Source organism: Oncorhynchus mykiss, chromosome 23 (genome assembly GCF_013265735.2).
Source record: "Oncorhynchus mykiss isolate Arlee chromosome 23, USDA_OmykA_1.1, whole genome shotgun sequence".
NCBI classification, from domain to species: domain Eukaryota; kingdom Metazoa; phylum Chordata; class Actinopteri; order Salmoniformes; family Salmonidae; genus Oncorhynchus; species Oncorhynchus mykiss.
The window spans coordinates 61,838,700-61,856,219 of NC_048587.1; the positions used below are offsets into that span (position 1 = coordinate 61,838,700).

At 44.4% G+C, this 17,520-nt stretch overlaps 1 protein-coding gene across 1 annotated transcript in view; it reads left to right on the top strand.

Moving 5' to 3' along the window:
• Positions 1-17,520, top strand: part of LOC110516873 (protein eyes shut homolog) — a 167,192-nt gene that overhangs the window by 15,235 nt on the left and 134,437 nt on the right. The window contains exon 2 of the mRNA XM_036960954.1: positions 13,614-13,790. Coding sequence (XP_036816849.1) covers positions 13,614-13,790 — 177 coding nt within the window. The remainder of the gene's footprint in view (positions 1-13,613; positions 13,791-17,520) is intronic.

A 17,520-nucleotide genomic window follows, 5' to 3' on the forward strand; every position in this document is an offset into this window, starting at 1 on the left:
GAAGACCAGGGGTGTATAGTACTTAAGTAAAAATACTTTAAAGTACTACTTATGTCATTTTTGGGGGGTATCTGTACTTTACTATTTCCATTTTTTTTACTTTTACTTCACTACATTCCTAAAGAAAATAATGTACTTTTTTACTCCATATATTTTCCATGTCACCCAAAAGTACTCGTTACATTTTTTATGCTTAGCAGGACATGTCAAATTCATGCACTTATCAAGAGAACAGCCGTGGTCATCCCTACTGCCTCTGATCTGGTGGACTCACTAAACACAAATGCTTTGTCTGTGAATGATGTCTGAGTGTTGGAGTGTGCCCCTGGCTATCCGTAAATACATTTAAAATAAAATGAAAATGGTGTCTGGTTTGCTTAATTGTTTGAAATGATTTATACTTTTACTTTTGATACTTAAATATATTTCAGCAATTACAAAGTATATTTAAAAAACTAATAGTTTTAGACTTTTACTCAAGTAGTATTTTACTGGGTGACTTTCACTTTTACTTTAGTCATGTTCTATTAAGATATCTTTACCTTTAAGCAAGTATGACAATTGGCTACTTTTTCCACCACTGGTGCATCTTTTCATTATATACAAATCTTTGTCGAAGAGCATGAGCAGGCTAGACAGCACGAGGAAGAGAGAAGAGGGGGCAGGCATGCCAGCACGAGGGAGAGAGAAGAGGTGCAGGCAGGCAGGCCAGCACGAGGGAGAGAGAAGAGGGGGCAGGCATGCCAGCACGAGGGAGAGAGAAGAGGTGCAGGCAGGCAGGCCAGCACGAGGGAGAGAGAAGAGGGGGCAGGCAGGCAGGCCAGCACGAGGGAGACAGAAGAGGTGCAGGCAGGCAGGCCAGCACGAGGGAGAGATAAGAGGGGGCAGGCAGGCAGGCAAGCACAAGGAAGAGAGAAGAGGGGGCAGGCAGGCAAGCACAAGGGAGAGAGAAGAGGGGGCAGGCAGGCCAGCACAAGGAAGAGAGAAGAGGGGGCAGGCAGGCAAGCACAAGGAAGAGAGAAGAGGTGCAGGCAGGCAGGCCAGCACGAGGGAGAGAGAAGAGGGGGCAGGCATGCCAGCACGAGGGAGAGAGAAGAGGTGCAGGCAGGCAGGCCAGCACGAGGGAGAGAGAAGAGGGGGCAGGCAGGCAGGCCAACACGAGGGAGACAGAAGAGGTGCAGGCAGGCAGGCCAGCACGAGGGAGAGATAAGAGGGGGCAGGCAGGCAGGCAAGCACAAGGAAGAGAGAAGAGGGGGCAGGCAGGCAAGCACAAGGGAGAGAGAAGAGGGGGCAGGCAGGCCAGCACAAGGAAGAGAGAAGAGGGGGCAGGCCAGCAAGCACAAGGAAGAGAGAAGAGGTGCAGGCAGGCAGGCCAGCACGAGGGAGAGAGAAGAGGGGGCAGGCAGGCAGGCCAGCACGAGGGAGACAGAAGAGGTGCAGGCAGGCAGGCCAGCACAAGGGAGAGAGAAGAGGGGCAGGCAGGCAGGCCAGCACAGGGAGAGAGAAGAGGTGCAGGCAGGCAAGCACAAGGAAGAGAGAAGAGGGGGCAGGCAGGCAAGCACAAGGGAGAGAGAAGAGGGGGCAGGCAGGCCAGCACAAGGAAGAGAGAAGAGGGGGCAGGCAGGCAAGCACAAGGAAGAGAGAAGAGGGGGCAGGCAGGCAGGCCAGCACAAGGGAGAGAGAAGACGGGGCAGGCAGGCAGGCCAGCACAAGGAAGAGAGAAGAGGGGGCAGGCAGGCAGGCCAGCACAAGGGAGAGAGAAGAGGGGGCAGGCAGGCCAGCACAAGGAAGAGAGAAGACGGGGCAGGCAAGCAAGCCAGCACAAGGAAGAGAGAAGAGGGGGCAGGCATGCCAGCACAAGGAAGAGTGAAGAGGGGGCAGGCAGGCAGGCCAGCACAAGGGAGAGAGAAGACGGGGCAGGCAGGCAGGCCAGCACAAGAAAGAGAGAAGAGGGGGCAGGCAGGCAGGCCGGCACAAGGGAGAGAGAAGAGGGGGCAGGCAGGCCAGCAAGAGGGAGAGAGAAGAGGGGGCAGGCAGGCAGGCCAGCACAAGGGAGAGAGAAGAGGTGCAGGCGGGCAGGCCAGCACAAGGGAGAGAGAAGAGGTGCAGGCAGGCAGGCCAGCACAAGGGAGAGAGAAGAGGGGGCAGGCAGGCCAGCAAGAGGGAGAGAGAAGAGGTGCAGGCAGGCCAGCTCAAGGGAGAGAGAAGAGGTGCAGGCAGGCCAGCTCAAGGGAGAGAGAAGAGGGGGCAGGCAGGCAGGCCAGAACAAGGGAGAGAGAAGAGGGGGCAGGCAGGCCAGCGAGAGGGAGAGAGAAGAGGGGGCAGGCAGGCCAGCGAGAGGGAGAGAGAAGAGGGGGCAGGCAGGCCAGCGAGAGGGAATGTCTTGGTAATCTGTATCTCGCAATTTCTTTTCTTGCATGCCTCGCAAGTTCCCCAAAGTAGCCTAAAGTCGGGTGTACACTATGAGATGTTGAGATCAGAGACAAAATCCCCAAGTCATTGGCTACTCACCGACGTTTAATGTCAACTGATCTGTGTGCTACCTATCCCGTCCTTAAGCAGGCCCAGACGGCCCAATATTTTCAAACAATTATGATTTCATCAGCACAAAATCTGCAATGATCTTGTAGTGTGAGATGTGCAACTACAAGATTTCAGAACGGTGATCAGCAATAGCCAATGAGATCTCGAGTAGTATCGATGACTACTACTAGGATGCTTTTGTACTTGCCAAAGTGTTAAATTGTTACAGCTCTGACAAGCTCTTTACACACAATGTTATTCAACTCAAAATGTATTGGCTAGATACTTCAAGCAAGAATGAATGTCGGACTGAAAACATTTTTGAGGCTGGTTTGAGCCACAGCTTGTCGTAGCTACGTTAAATCTAATCGCATCATCACATCATTGTTTTAGTGAGACAGCGTGGTATGGAGAATCCTCAAGACCAAGTGAAGAATCTTGTCTGTGCCACATTGTTTCTTCTGCGCACCACGACGTTGGCAAGACAACAAACTCCTGGAAAGACGGTCATTTAATGTGAGAGGCTTAGCAGTTTTACTATTTTATAAGTCTTGTGGTGACCGCCCGGGCCTTTATAGCCTACCATCTAGTTAGCAACTTTGATGGGGGTAGGGGCCACAAACAATCTGCTCGCGAGGCTGCATACCCAAATCCACACCCCCCCCATCAAAATGTTTTGCTGTTTTACAGGGTGTAGAGAAATGTTTGCAGTTTTTAATATGACATCTGAGTGAGACTAACAAACAAAATCAATAGGGGACCCCCGGCCCGTAATTCATGATACCATGATAACAACAAGTTTAGATAGCTGGCCGCTAACTTAGCAATCTAAAGAATGTTATCTGAACCTGGGCTAATTGACTGACTATTAGTGACTGAGCCGAGGGCTTTCAAAAGGGGGGGCTTCCCGCGGGCCACCAGTTGCCATCCCTGAGTTAGGCTATAACAAGGAAAATAATATGTTTTATGATAACTGCACTGTGATTAAAATTTTGTGGGGGGAAAAACAATGTTTCTCATTTAGGGATTTTTCTTAACATTAAGGATCCCAACTTTGTTTAAATGTTTTAGTCAGTAGTTAGATGTGGCAGTTTAAACAGTGGCACTACTGGATACAGCCATTTCAGTTCACTGTTGTCACTGTGTTAGATAACTGCCTAGCAACATTTTCCTTTTACACTTCCTTCATTTCACTTTAATTTAAACTGATCTCTAAAAATATAGCTTATAGTGGTGCTAAACTTTACATCCTCTCAGCGCAAAATACTGGGATAAACAGCAAGGGAATAGCCTACATTGCATAAGACTGGTGGGGAATCATTAAGTGATGTGATGACACTGTGACCTTTTCTCCAAACCAGTCAGGAATGAACTATTCATGCAGTGGATAAGCCTTCTACGTTGACACCTGAAATCACATTGAATGTGTCGCTAAACACTGTTCAAAGTAGTGACACAACCTTTAGTCCCTCTCTGTCTCAACTAAAAACCCTGTACTAGGTCTGTTTGTGTACCCTTCCACCCTCTTTTGACACCTTCGCTGTGCGTTCTCAGATGTTGTTAGTCTCTCTATCTGCCTCAGCAAAGCAACAGAGTCTCCTATATTATCTCCAGGGCTGCAATGGGCTAGCTCATTTATAGCCTACATTACAGCCCCATCTGTCCCATGGGAAAGAAATACCAAATTATCACCCAGAACCTTTAAGGAATTTCTTTGAGTGTTTAATGTTAGTATGCAGCCTGACCAGGTGAATCCAGGTGAACGCTATGAGCGGGAAGCACTGGAGTCAACATGGACCAGCATCCCTGTGGAAAGATTTTGACACCTTGCAGTCCATACCCCAATGAATTAAGGCTGTTCTGAAACAATTTGTAATGAAAGAATAATAATCAACTAAACAACTATGAGATCCATTCACTTGTTCTCCTGGAGTTTGTTTTCCCAGACGTCCATTAATGACGCTCTATAGCCTATACCGTGGTTCATCACACTCGTAACGCCGCCCTCCCCTAAACACCAGCGCCCCATTCCCTATATAGTGCACTACTTTTGACCAGAGCCTATGGGCTATCCCATAGGGCTTCAGTCCAAAGTAGTGCACTATGTAGGTAATGGGTTGCCATTTGGGACGCATCCCAGCGCTGGCATGCTGCACAATTTTATGCTGAGTTAAACAGATTGGTATAGAGTTGAAAGGCATCCCAGTCCCAGCGTATTAACCACGGTGCAATCTCATGTGACGCACTGAGCACTCTGCTAGTGATGGGTTTCGCTAGTCAGTCCCCCTTCGTCCCTCATACACTCGCGCTCACACATGTACACACACACGCACACACGCACACACACACACACACACACACACACACACACACACACACACACACACACACACACACACACACACACACACACACACACACACACACACACACACACAGACACTGTTTGACACACTCACACTCACACACACTGACAGCCTGAAGTTTGAAGTATATTATTGTACAACAGTAATATGCCTGTACCACAGCAACTTAGTATATTATTGTACCACAGTCATATGTCTGTACCACAGCAACTTAGTATATTATTGTACCACAGTAATATGTCTGTACCACAGCAACTTAGTATATTATTGTACCACAGTAATATGTCTGTACCACAGCAACTTATTGTACCACAGTAATATGCCTGTACCACAGCAACTTAGTATATTATTGTACCACAGTAATATGTCTGTACCACAGCAACTTATTGTACCACAGTAATATGCCTGTACCACAGCAACTTAGTATATTATTGTACCACAGTCATATGTCTGTACCACAGCAACTTAGTATATTATTGTACCACAGTAATATGTCTGTACCACAGCAACTTATTGTACCACAGTAATATGCCTGTACCACAGCAACTTAGTATATTATTGTACCACAGTCATATGTCTGTACCACAGCAACTTAGTATATTATTGTACCACAGTAATATGTCTGTACCACAGCAACTTAGTATATTATTGTACCACAGTAATATGTCTGTACCACAGCAACTTATTGTACCACAGTAATATGCCTGTACCACAGCAACTTAGTATATTATTGTACCACAGTAATATGTCTGTACCACAGCAACTTATTGTACCACAGTAATATGCCTGTACCACAGCAACTTAGTATATTATTGTACCACAGTCATATGTCTGTACCACAGCAACTTAGTATATTATTGTACCACAGTAATATGTCTGTACCACAGCAACTTTACGGGTTGACAACAACACTGCTGCATCCTCTCACATATTAGATTAAGTCACAGACACCTGTCCCCCCAGCCCACTGTCCCCTGTCTGCCTGCCTAACCCCCTGCTTGTCTGTCCGCTGTCTGCCTGCCTAACCCCTGCCTGTCTGCCCCGTCTCCCCCAGCCCACTGTCCCGTCTCTGCCTGCCTAACCCCTGCCTGTCTGCCCCGTCTCCCCCCAGCCCACTGTCCCGTCTCTGCCTGCCTAACCCCTGCCTGTCTGCCCCGTCTCCCCCCAGCCCACTGTCCCGTCTCTGCCTGCCTAACCCCTGCCTGTCTGCCCCGTCTCCCCCCAGCCCACTGTCCCCTGTCTGCCTGCCTAACCCCCTGCTTATCTGTCCGCTGTCTGCCTGCCTAACCCCTGCCTGTCTGCCCCGTCTCCCCCCAGCCCACTGTCCCGTCTGCCTGCCTAACACCCTGCTTGTCTGTCCACTGTCTGCCTGCCTAACCCCTGCTTGTCTGCCCCGTCTCCCCCCAGCCCACTGTCCCCTGTCTGCCTGTCTGCCCCGTATCCCTCCAGCCCACTGTCCCCTGTCTGCCCCGTCTCCCCCCAGCCCACTGTCCCCTGTCTGACTGCCTGCCCCCTACCTGTCTGCCTGCCCACCTGCCTGTCACATGATTGATAACTTGACCAGTCAACTCTCTCTCTCTCTCTGCTCCCTGCTAGTTATAATGACATACTGTACAGTATCATCTAATGACTCGTTTATTATGTTCATGTGTAGGCTAACAACTACAGTAATAATACTTTCCATTTACAAGCCTTGTTGGGGCACACTGGCATACCATTTACATAGCATGACCAATACATCGCTTCACTAGTTATTAAGCAAGTATGGATATTGGAACCTGGCCTATCATATGCTTCATCCTGGTGACTAGGCCAGACCCTTCTTTCTCAAGCAGCCTGGTCACACAGGTACTATTCAGTCAGAGCCAGGTCAGCTGTGTGTGCAAACCATTAATCTCTGATAAATGATCTTTATCAGGCAAGACACAGTGGGTCGTAGACCCTGACAAAAGAGTCTGTCAGGTCTGTAAGCCTTAAATTGAAAGCTAAGTGATCGCCAAAATGAGTAGCAGAGTAAAATGAGGATGGGGGCTAGAAAAGAAGTCATGAGCAGCGAAGCAGCTAATTATTCACACTAGTTTCTGGATCCATCATGACCCTCAACACGCCTCATTTCCCCAAGTCCTATCTCTTCATAGGTTTGTTTTGCATTTGGAGGATATTGGCCCATTGTTGAAATTAACAAAAAGGGCTTGATTACTACTAACAAACTCAGATTGTCCCTAATATTGTCCCTAATCCCACCGCTTTAAAAACAAACGCAAACAAGCAAAGGTGCATTTCTGGATAGTATGGGGATGTTATGGCAATGTTATGGGGATGTTATGGCAATGTTATAGGAACATTATGTTGATGGTATGGTTACATTATTACAAAATAAATGCTTAATAATGGGGAATGGTGGGGTATGGGACTGAACAGTCCAAGTCATTAGCATTGACAGGAAGACTGAACAGTCCAAATCATTAGCATTGACAGGAAGACTGAACAGTCCAAATCATTAGCATTGACAGGAATACAGCCCCCTCCATCCCTGTTAGTCATCCCCCTCTACTCTGCCCCCCCTCAATCCTGCCCCTGTTAAAGTCATCACCCTCTCATCCAGCCCCCTCCATCCAGACCCTGTTAAAGTCATCACCCTCTCGTCCAGACCCCTCCATCCAGACCCTGTTAAAGTCATCACCCTCTGTCATCCTCTGGGGAGATAACACAGCGGCCAGGCAGACCTGACTGGGCCCTTCTGCCTGCTCATAGCCTAACTGTCAGGGTGGGAAGAGGGGACAGGGAGAGGGAAGGATAGCTTTTTCTGAACATTTTATCTTTATTTGTTTTAGCCAGTAGTATTTCCAATTGCTTAGATTATAGATTATTGCAGTTATATTTTTGTGGTGATGGAAAAAAGTCAGAGGAATGTGTTCATAATAAAAAAACAGAAGTATGTTCACTGTACTATACTAGGAGTATGTTCACTGTACTATACTAGGAGTATGTTCACTGTAATATACTAGGAGTATGTTCACTGTACTATACTAGGAGTATGTTCACTGTAATATACTAGGAGTATGTTCACTGTACTATACTAGGAGTATGTTCACTGTAATATACTAGGAGTATGTTCACTGCACTATACTAGGAGTATGTTCACTGTAATATACTAGGAGTATGTTCACTGTACTATACTAGGAGTATGTTCACTGTAATATACTAGGAGTATGTTCACTGTACTATACTAGGAGTATGTTCACTGTAATATACTAGGAGTATGTTCACTGCACTATACTAGGAGTATGTTCACTGTAATATACTAGGAGTATGTTCACTGTACTATACTAGGAGTATGTTCACTGTACTATACTAGGAGTATGTTCACTGTACTATACTAGGAGTATGTTCACTGTAATATACTAAGAGTATGTTCACTGTAATATACTAGGAGTATGTTCACTGTACTATACTAGGAGTATGTTCACTGTAATATACTAGGAGTATGTTCACTGTACTATACTAGGAGTATGTTCACTGTAATATACTAGGAGTATGTTCACTGTACTATACTAGGAGTATGTTCACTGTAATATACTAGGAGTATGTTCACTGTACTATACTAGGAGTATGTTCACTGTACTATACTAGGAGTATGTTCACTGTACTATACTAGGAGTATGTTCACTGTAATATACTAAGAGTATGTTCACTGTAATATACTAGGAGTATGTTCACTGTAATATACTAGGAGTATGTTCACTGTACTATACTAGGAGTATGTTCACTGTAATATACTAGGAGTACGTTCACTGTACTATACTAGGAGTATGTTCACTGTACTATACTAGGAGTATGTTCACTGTAATATACTAGGAGTACGTTCACTGTACTATACTAGGAGTATGTTCACTGTACTATACTAGGAGTATGTTCACTGTAATATACTAAGAGTATGTTCACTGTAATATACTAGGAGTATGTTCACTGTAATATACTAGGAGTATGTTCACTGTACTATACTAGGAGTATGTTCACTGTACTATACTAGGAGTATGTTCACTGTACTATACTAGGAGTACGTTCACTGTAATATACTAGGAGTATGTTCACTGTAATATACTAGGAGTATGTTCACTGTAATATACTAGGAGTATGTTCACTGTAATATTCTAGGAGTATGTTCACTGTACTATACTAGGAGTACGTTCACTGTAATATACTAGGAGTATGTTCACTGTAATATACTAGGAGTATGTTCACTGTAATATACTAGGAGTATGTTCACTGTACTATACTAGGAGTATGTTCACTGTAATATACTAGGAGTATGTTCACTGTACTATACTAGGAGTATGTTCACTGTAATATACTAGGAGTATGTTCACTGCAATATACTAGGAGTATGTTCACTGTAATATACTAGGAGTATGTTCACTGTACTATACTAGGAGTATGTTCACTGTAATATACTAGGAGTATGTTCACTGTACTATACTAGGAGTATGTTCACTGTAATATACTAGGAGTATGTTCACTGTAATATACTAGGAGTATGTTCACTGTAATATACTAGGAGTATGTTCACTGTACTATACTAGGAGTATGTTCACTGTACTATACTAGGAGTATGTTCACTGTACTATACTAGGAGTACGTTCACTGTAATATACTAGGAGTACGTTCACTGTACTATACTAGGAGTATGTTCACTGTACTATACTAGGAGTATGTTCACTGTACTATACTAGGAGTATGTTCACTGTACTATACTAGGAGTATGTTCACTGTACTATACTAGGAGTATGTTCACTGTACTATACTAGGAGTATGTTCACTGTAATATACTAGGAGTATTTCCAAACTGCTTTATTATACTTGTATGATTGATAACTTTCCATGTTATCTGATGAGCTGATTAAATGAGCTGAAGAAAAGCTTAATGGTCAGAGAAATAGAGTGCTAACCAGATGGTAATTGTCCTCGTCTCGTCTCTGGACTCATCACTCACTATGAACTATATACAACATGCTCTTATTAGAATATGGCAAAATAGTGTCATTTAACCAATGTAGTTGGGAGAGGCTATACGGACGCTCCTGGTGCTCACAACTATGAGGTATGTTGCTAAACTGAGAGCCACAAATGTAAGCTAAGCTAGCTAGTTGTCTCCCAGTGTAGTTAGTTATACAGTATGTTACCTGATCTGACATATTCGTTAGGTCACATAGCATGTTTAGGGTAAGAGACAGAAATATCATAAAACTAGGTTGTAAATATGTGTAAATGAAAACAGTTAAAGCTATAGATACAATGGTCTTCTGAGCTCAGCTTGATGATAGTGTTGTCTAATGGGTGAGCGGCATGTCTAGATTAGAGTCTTTATTATCCCACATATCTAGAGTAGAGTAGTATTTTTTTATCCCACATATCTAGAGTAGAGTAGTCTTTATTATCCCACATATCTAGAGTAGAGTCTTTATTATCCCTCATATCTAGAGTAGAGTCTTTATTATCCCTCATATCTAGAGTAGAGTCTTTATTATTCCACATATCTAGAGTAGAGTCTTTATTATCCCTCATATCTAGAGTAGAGTCTTTATTATCCCACATATCTAGAGTAGAGTCTTTATTATCCCACATATCTAGAGTTGTGTATCGGAGGACGCAGGAGGGATTGGTCCTTGTCTTATTATCCCACATATCTAGAGTAGAGTACAGGCTTTATTATCCCACAAGGGAAATTCATTTAGCTATAGTAAAAAACGATGGACACGTGACAATAAATACACACATGTTTTTATTTTTACCCCTTTTTCTCCCCAATTTCATGGTATCCAATTGTTGTAGTAGCTACTATCTTGTCTCATTGCTACAACTCCCGGCTCAGGAGAGAGGAAGGCTGAATGTCATGCGTCCTCCGATACACAACCCAACCAGCCGTACTGCTTCTTAACACAGCGCGCCTCCAACCCGGAAGCCAGCCACACCAATGGAGGATACACCGTGCACCTGGCAACCTTGGCTAGCGCGCACTGCGCCCGGCCCGCCACAGGAGTCGCTGGTGCGCGATGAGACAAGGAGATCCCTACCGACCAATCCCTCCCTAACCCGGACGACGCCTAGGCCAATTGTGCGTCGCCCCCCGGACCTCCCGGAGTCTGGGCGCGAACCCAGGGACTCTGATGGCACAGCTGGCGCTGCAGTACAGCGCCCTTAACCACAGCGCCACCCGGGAGGCCACAACAGAATGTTTTAATATAGAATATTGACCTATTAGTTTTAGTCCTGCTGTCACGCCCTGGCCATAGATTCTCTATTCTCTATTTTGGTTAGGCCAGGGTGTGAATAGGGTGGGCATTCTAGTTTCTTTATTTCTATGTTGGTGTGTTTCCCAATCAGAGGCAGCTGTCTATCGTTGTCTTTGATTCGGGATCATGTATAAGTTGTTATTTTTCGTTTGGGTTTTGTGGGTAGTTGTTTTCTGTTTATTGTCTGCACCTGACAGGACTGTTTCGGTTTTCCCTCTTTGTTATTTTGTTCGAGTGTTTTGAGTATTACATTTATAATGAACACTTACCACGCTGCGTTTTGGTCCACTCCTTCATACGATTATCGTTACAGAACTACCCACCTAAAAAGGACCAAGCAGCATGTTCAAGAGGAGCAGGGATCCTGGGCCCGGGAGAAAAGAGAGTGGAGGACATCCTGGACCTGGGAGGAGGTAATGGCAGGGGACAAGACCCTGCCATGGAAACAGGCGGAGGCAGTGAAAGAGGATTTTTTTTTTTGGGGGGGGGGGTACATGAGGAGAGTGGCAGAGTCAGGGTTCAGACCTGAGCCAACTCGTTGTGCTTACCGTGGGGAGTGTCTCCAGTGCGCATTCATAGCCTGGTTCCCTGCATTGGCCGGGCTAGAATGGGCATCCAGCCAAGACGGATGGTACACCTCCTTGGAGCAGGATATCCTGCGCCGGCTCTGCGCACTGTGTCTCCGGTGCGTCTGCACAGCCCAGTGCGTCCTGTGCCAGCGCCCTGCATTTGCAGGGAGAAAATAAACATCCAGCCAGGACGGGTTGTGCCAGCTCTACGCTCCAGACCTCTAGTGCGCCTCCACAGTCCAGTACGTCCTGTGCCTCATCCCCACACTCGCCCTGAGGTGCGTGTCTTCAGCCCGGTGCTACCTGTACCGGTCCCACGCATCAGGCCTCCAGTGCGCCTCCACAGTCCTGTGCCTCCTCCCCGCACTCGCCCTGTGGTGCGTGTCTTCAGCCCGGTGCTACCTGTACCGGTCCCGCGCATCAGGCCTCCAGTGCGCCTCCACAGGCCAGAGCTTCCGGCGACAATTCCCAGTCCAGAGCTTCCGGCGACATTTCACAGTCCGGAACCTCCAACGATGGGCCACTGACCGGAACCTCCAACGACGGTCAACAGTCCGGAACCTCCAGCGATGGGCCACTGACCGGAACCTCCAACGATGGGCCACTGTCCGGAACCTCCAACGACGGGCCACTGTCCGGAACCTCCAACGACGGGCCACTGTCCGGAACCTCCAACGACGGGCCACTGTCCGGAACCTCCAATGACGGGCCACTGTCCGGTACCTCCAACGACGGGCCACTGTCCGGAACCTCCAACGACGGGCCACTGTCCGGAACCTCCAATGACGGGCCACTGTCCGGAACCTCCAACGACGGGCCACTGTCCGGAACCTCCAACGACGGGCCACTGTCCGGAACCTCCAACGACGGGCCACTGTCCGGAACCTCCAACGACGGGCCACTGTCCGGAACCTCCAATGACGGGCCACTGTCCGGAACCTCCAATGACGGGCCACTGACCGGAACCTCCAACGACGGTCAACAGTCCGGAGCCTGTTTCTGTTTATTGTCTGCACCTGACAGGACTATTTCGTTTTTCCCTCTTTGTTATTTTGTTTGAGTGTTTTGAGTATTAAATGTATCATGAGCACTTACCACGCTCAGTTTTGGTCCACTCCTTCATACGACGATCGTTACACCTGCTGTATGTGATGTCATGGGGATGTTTAATATAGAATATTGACCTATTAGTTTTAGTCCTGCTGTATGTGATGTCATGGGGATGTTTAATATAGAATATTGACCTGTTAGTTTTAGTCCTGCTGTATGTGATGTCACGGGGATGTTTAATATAGAATATTGACCTATTAGTTTTAGTCCTGCTGTATGTGATGTCATGGGGATGTTTAATATAGAATATTGACCTATTAGTTTTAGTCCTGCTGTATGTGATGTCATGGGGATGTTTAATATAGAATATTGACCTGTTAGTTTTAGTCCTGCTGTATGTGATGTCATGGGGATGTTTAATATAGAATATTGACCTGTTAGTTTTAGTCCTGCTGTATGTGATGTCACGGGGATGTTTTAATATAGAATATTTCCCTATTAGTTTTAGTCCTGCTGTGTGTGATGTCACGGGGATGTTTAATATAGAATATTGACCTATTAGTTTTAGTCCTGCTGTATGTGATGTCACAGGGATGTTTTAATATAGAATATTGACCTATTAGTTTTAGTCCTGCTGTGTGTGATGTCATGGGGATGTTTAATATAGAATATTGATTGACCTGTTAGTTTTAGTCCTGCTGTGTGTGATGTCATGGGGATGTTTAATATTGACCTGTTAGTTTTAGTCCTGCTGTATGTGATGTCACGGGGATGTTTAAGAATCATTTTATAATGAATGTTTTTCTTTTCAGATACCACAATATTCATCCCCTCGTTCAACGGCACATCGTACTTGGAGCTGCCTCCCCTTGTCTCTCTGCTGCAGTCTCCTGGTGCCAGCGCAGATCCCTCTCACCCTGCCAAAGACACCACTGTTACCCTGTATCTGACTGTCAAAACCAGAGCTACACAGGGCACCATCCTCTACAGTAAGTACAAGCATGGCATTCCACTTTTGTTTCCTTTGTTTAATCAGGAGATTACGTCCTTTTACAAAGGAGAACTGAGAACAACATGATATGAGCAAAACCCAGAAACACAATGCACCAATGCAGTACAAAGTACAATAGTGACAAGAGCTTCGGATCAATGTTTTCTGGAGCTACTAGAGGAGATGATTTCTGGAGCTACTAGAGGAGATGTTTTCTGGAGCTACTAGAGGAGATGTTTTCTGGAGCTACTAGAGGAGATGTTTTCTGGAGCTACTAGAGGAGATGTTTTCTGGAGCTACTAGAGGAGATGTTTTCTGGAGCTACTAGAGGAGATGTTTTCTGGAGGCTACTAGAGGAGATGTTTTCTGGAGCTACTAGAGGAGATGTTTTCTGGAGCTACTAGAGGAGATTAAGGTGCAATAAAGTAGGAAGGTGATGAAGCCTTTAGTCTCTCAGTGTATATGATTTTGAATGGTTCATTTGTCTTATCGTTTTCTCTAAATGAAGCTGCAAATCTGTTATGAACATTCATAATGTTAAATAAGCTATGTTCATGAGTTCCATTATCAGATAACATTGTTGTGAGAATACGGTTAAACTATATTAATTATTAAACAATGAGGCAATGAGAAGAATTAGAATGACACAAGGAATATAAATAAAAGATGAATCGTTTGCAGCAAAGTACTGGAGGAAAGACCAGAATGATCCTTCTTGGTAGCACTTTACTTGACACCCAGCATCATAACATGTTACGACACGGTCCTAACCATGTCATAATATGTCATAACAGCTGACATAACCTGTCATAATATGGTCATAACACTGTCATGACCCATATACTTACATCTGTTGTGACATATTGCGTTATTTTATGGCTGGTTAATGACACCTATATAAGAGTGTCAAAACCCACATTTATTCAAACGTATTTTTCCCTGCCAAGAAGTTCTCTTTCGTTCGAAAGTTTCTTAAGTCCTTTGTTGATGCTGTAAATAATTTTTTACAGAATTTTTTTTTCCAACATATTTTAAATAACATGAAGAAAATACACTTTGACACTGTCAAGAAGCATTATGACCATCATAATCATATAATCCAGATAGGCCTGTCACGTACATGCCCTTATGTCTGTCATCAGTCTAAAAGAGAGTGGCTTGTCCTGCTCCTGAAATCTGCTCCTGCATTCATCCCAGTCACCAGAAACAGAGAACTGGGATAGGTGCATGGCCGACATCAATCTGTACGTAATTACAGTACAATTGAAATTTAATATGGGCAATTAAATATATAATATAAACATACTGTTGACACATAGCCTATGGTGTAGTGGAATGTTTTGCTTTGTGGGTTTTAACACTCTTATGTAGGTGTCATAACCAGCCATAAAATAACTCAATATATATCATAACAGGTCTCAATATATGTGTCATGACAGTGTTATTACCAGTTATGTCAGCTGTTATGACATGTTATGTCAGCTGTTATGACATGTTATGTCAGCTGCTATGACATGTTATGTCAGCTGCTATGACATGTTATGTCAGCTGTTATGACATGTTATGTCAGCTGTTATGACATGTTATGTCAGCTGTTATAAACATGTTATGTCAGCTGTTATGACATGTTATGTCAGCTGCTATGACATGTTATGTCAGCTGTTATGACATGTTATGTCAGCTGTTATGACATGTTATGTCAGCTGCTATGACATGTTATGTCAGCTGTTATGACATGTTATGTCAGCTGGCTATCAAGTCAAGTCTTAGCTCTTTTTGAGTATCAAACTAAGGTCATGCTGTTTACAGTAAACAGTTAACACCCATTATTACTCTGAGATGTAGCTTTCAATGTATTTATTTTTCTGGAAAACCCTTTGTTTGGAATGTACATCCTATATTTAATCAGGTCAAATGAAGCGTTACCAATTCATCAAAGAAAAACTGTGTTTTAACGTGATTGTTGTATGTGGACAAAGTATTTTTAGGTGGACCGTAGATGCAGCATAGTGGGTTTGATTCCCGTGACCACCCCTTTGTAAAGATGTATTCATGTACGATGCACTATATACCATGTTCACAAAGATGTATTCATGCACGATGCACTATATACCATGTTCACAAAGATGTATTCATGCACGATGCACTATATACCATGTTCACAAAGATGTATTCATGCACGATGCACTATATACCATGTTCACAAAGATGTATTCATGCACGATGCACTATATACCATGTTCACAAAAATGTATTCATGCACGATGCACTATATACCATGTTCACAAAGATGTATTCATGCACGATGCACTATATACCATGTTCACAAAGATGTATTCATGCACGATGCACTATATACCATGTTCACAAAAATGTATTCATGCACGATGCACTATATACCATGTTCACAAAGATGTATGCACTCGCTTTACTGTGAGTCGCTATGGAAACTTCAGAAGACAAGGAGAAGCTGCCGACTCCAAGAGCTCTGACGCAATCATGTATTATTCACCAACGTTTCAACAGCAAGCTGTCTTCAGGATTTCATTGGACTTGTGCAGGTGTTTGTAATCATGACCGACTGTGGCATGATATTATTGGTCAATTTAGAACCATCCATAATACATATAAATGAATGGATATCAGACGATCATAGATACAATTGCATCATAATTAAACACAATATTATTTACAAAAACACAATAATCACAGGAATGGTTTCAGATCAAAGTCAATGTGTGATTGTTTTTTGCAGGTTCTTTTGATTCAACAGAATTGGTTATAACTGTGTTTCAAGGGAAGCGTGTGACAGCTATCAGCCCTCAACAAACTATTGCGATCAGTTGGTTTCCTGTAAAGATCTGTGCATAGATCATAGTCCTCGCAAATATCAAAAGATCAAGGAAGCTGATTTGACGTGCGTCAGATTGCATCGTGAATCTCGGGTGCTCAGAACAAGAGTTAAGAGAAGCATGGAACTCCTGGTCGCTTTGGATAAAAATGCTAAATGGCATTTGTTATATTATTATAATGATTGTATTCAGGAATTGTATTGGTTGGAAAGATGTAAAGTAGAGTTACCCCTCAGTGAAGTTGTAGCAACTTTTTAATATATACTGAGTTGTAGTCCTGAGCATATCAAACATTAGGAACACCTTCCTAATATTGAGTTGCAACCCCCCCCCCCCCCCACACACACACTTTTTCCCCTCAGAACAGCCTCAATTCGTCAGGGCATGGACCCTACAAGGTGTCGAAATCATTCCACAGGGATGCTGGCCCATGTTGACTCCAATGCTTCCCACAGTTGTGTTAAGTTGAATGGATGTCCTTTGGTTGGTGAACCATTCTTGATACACACAAGAAACTATTGAGCATGAAAAACATAGCTGCGTTGCATGTCTTGACACAAACCGTTGTGCTTGGCACCTACTACCAGACCCCTTTCAAAGGCACTTAAATCTTTTGTCTAGCCCATTCACCGTCTGTACACATATACAATCCGTTTCTCAATTTTCTCTGGGCTTAAAAATCATTCTTTGTATTTGTATTTATTATGGATCCCCAAGCAACAGATACTCTTCCTGGGGTTTATTATGGATCCCCAAGCAGCAGATACTCTTCCTGGGGTTTATTATGGATCCCCAAGCAGCAGATACTCTTCCTGGGGTTTATTATGGATCCCCAAGCAGCAGATACTCTTCCTGGGGTTTATTATGGATCCCCAA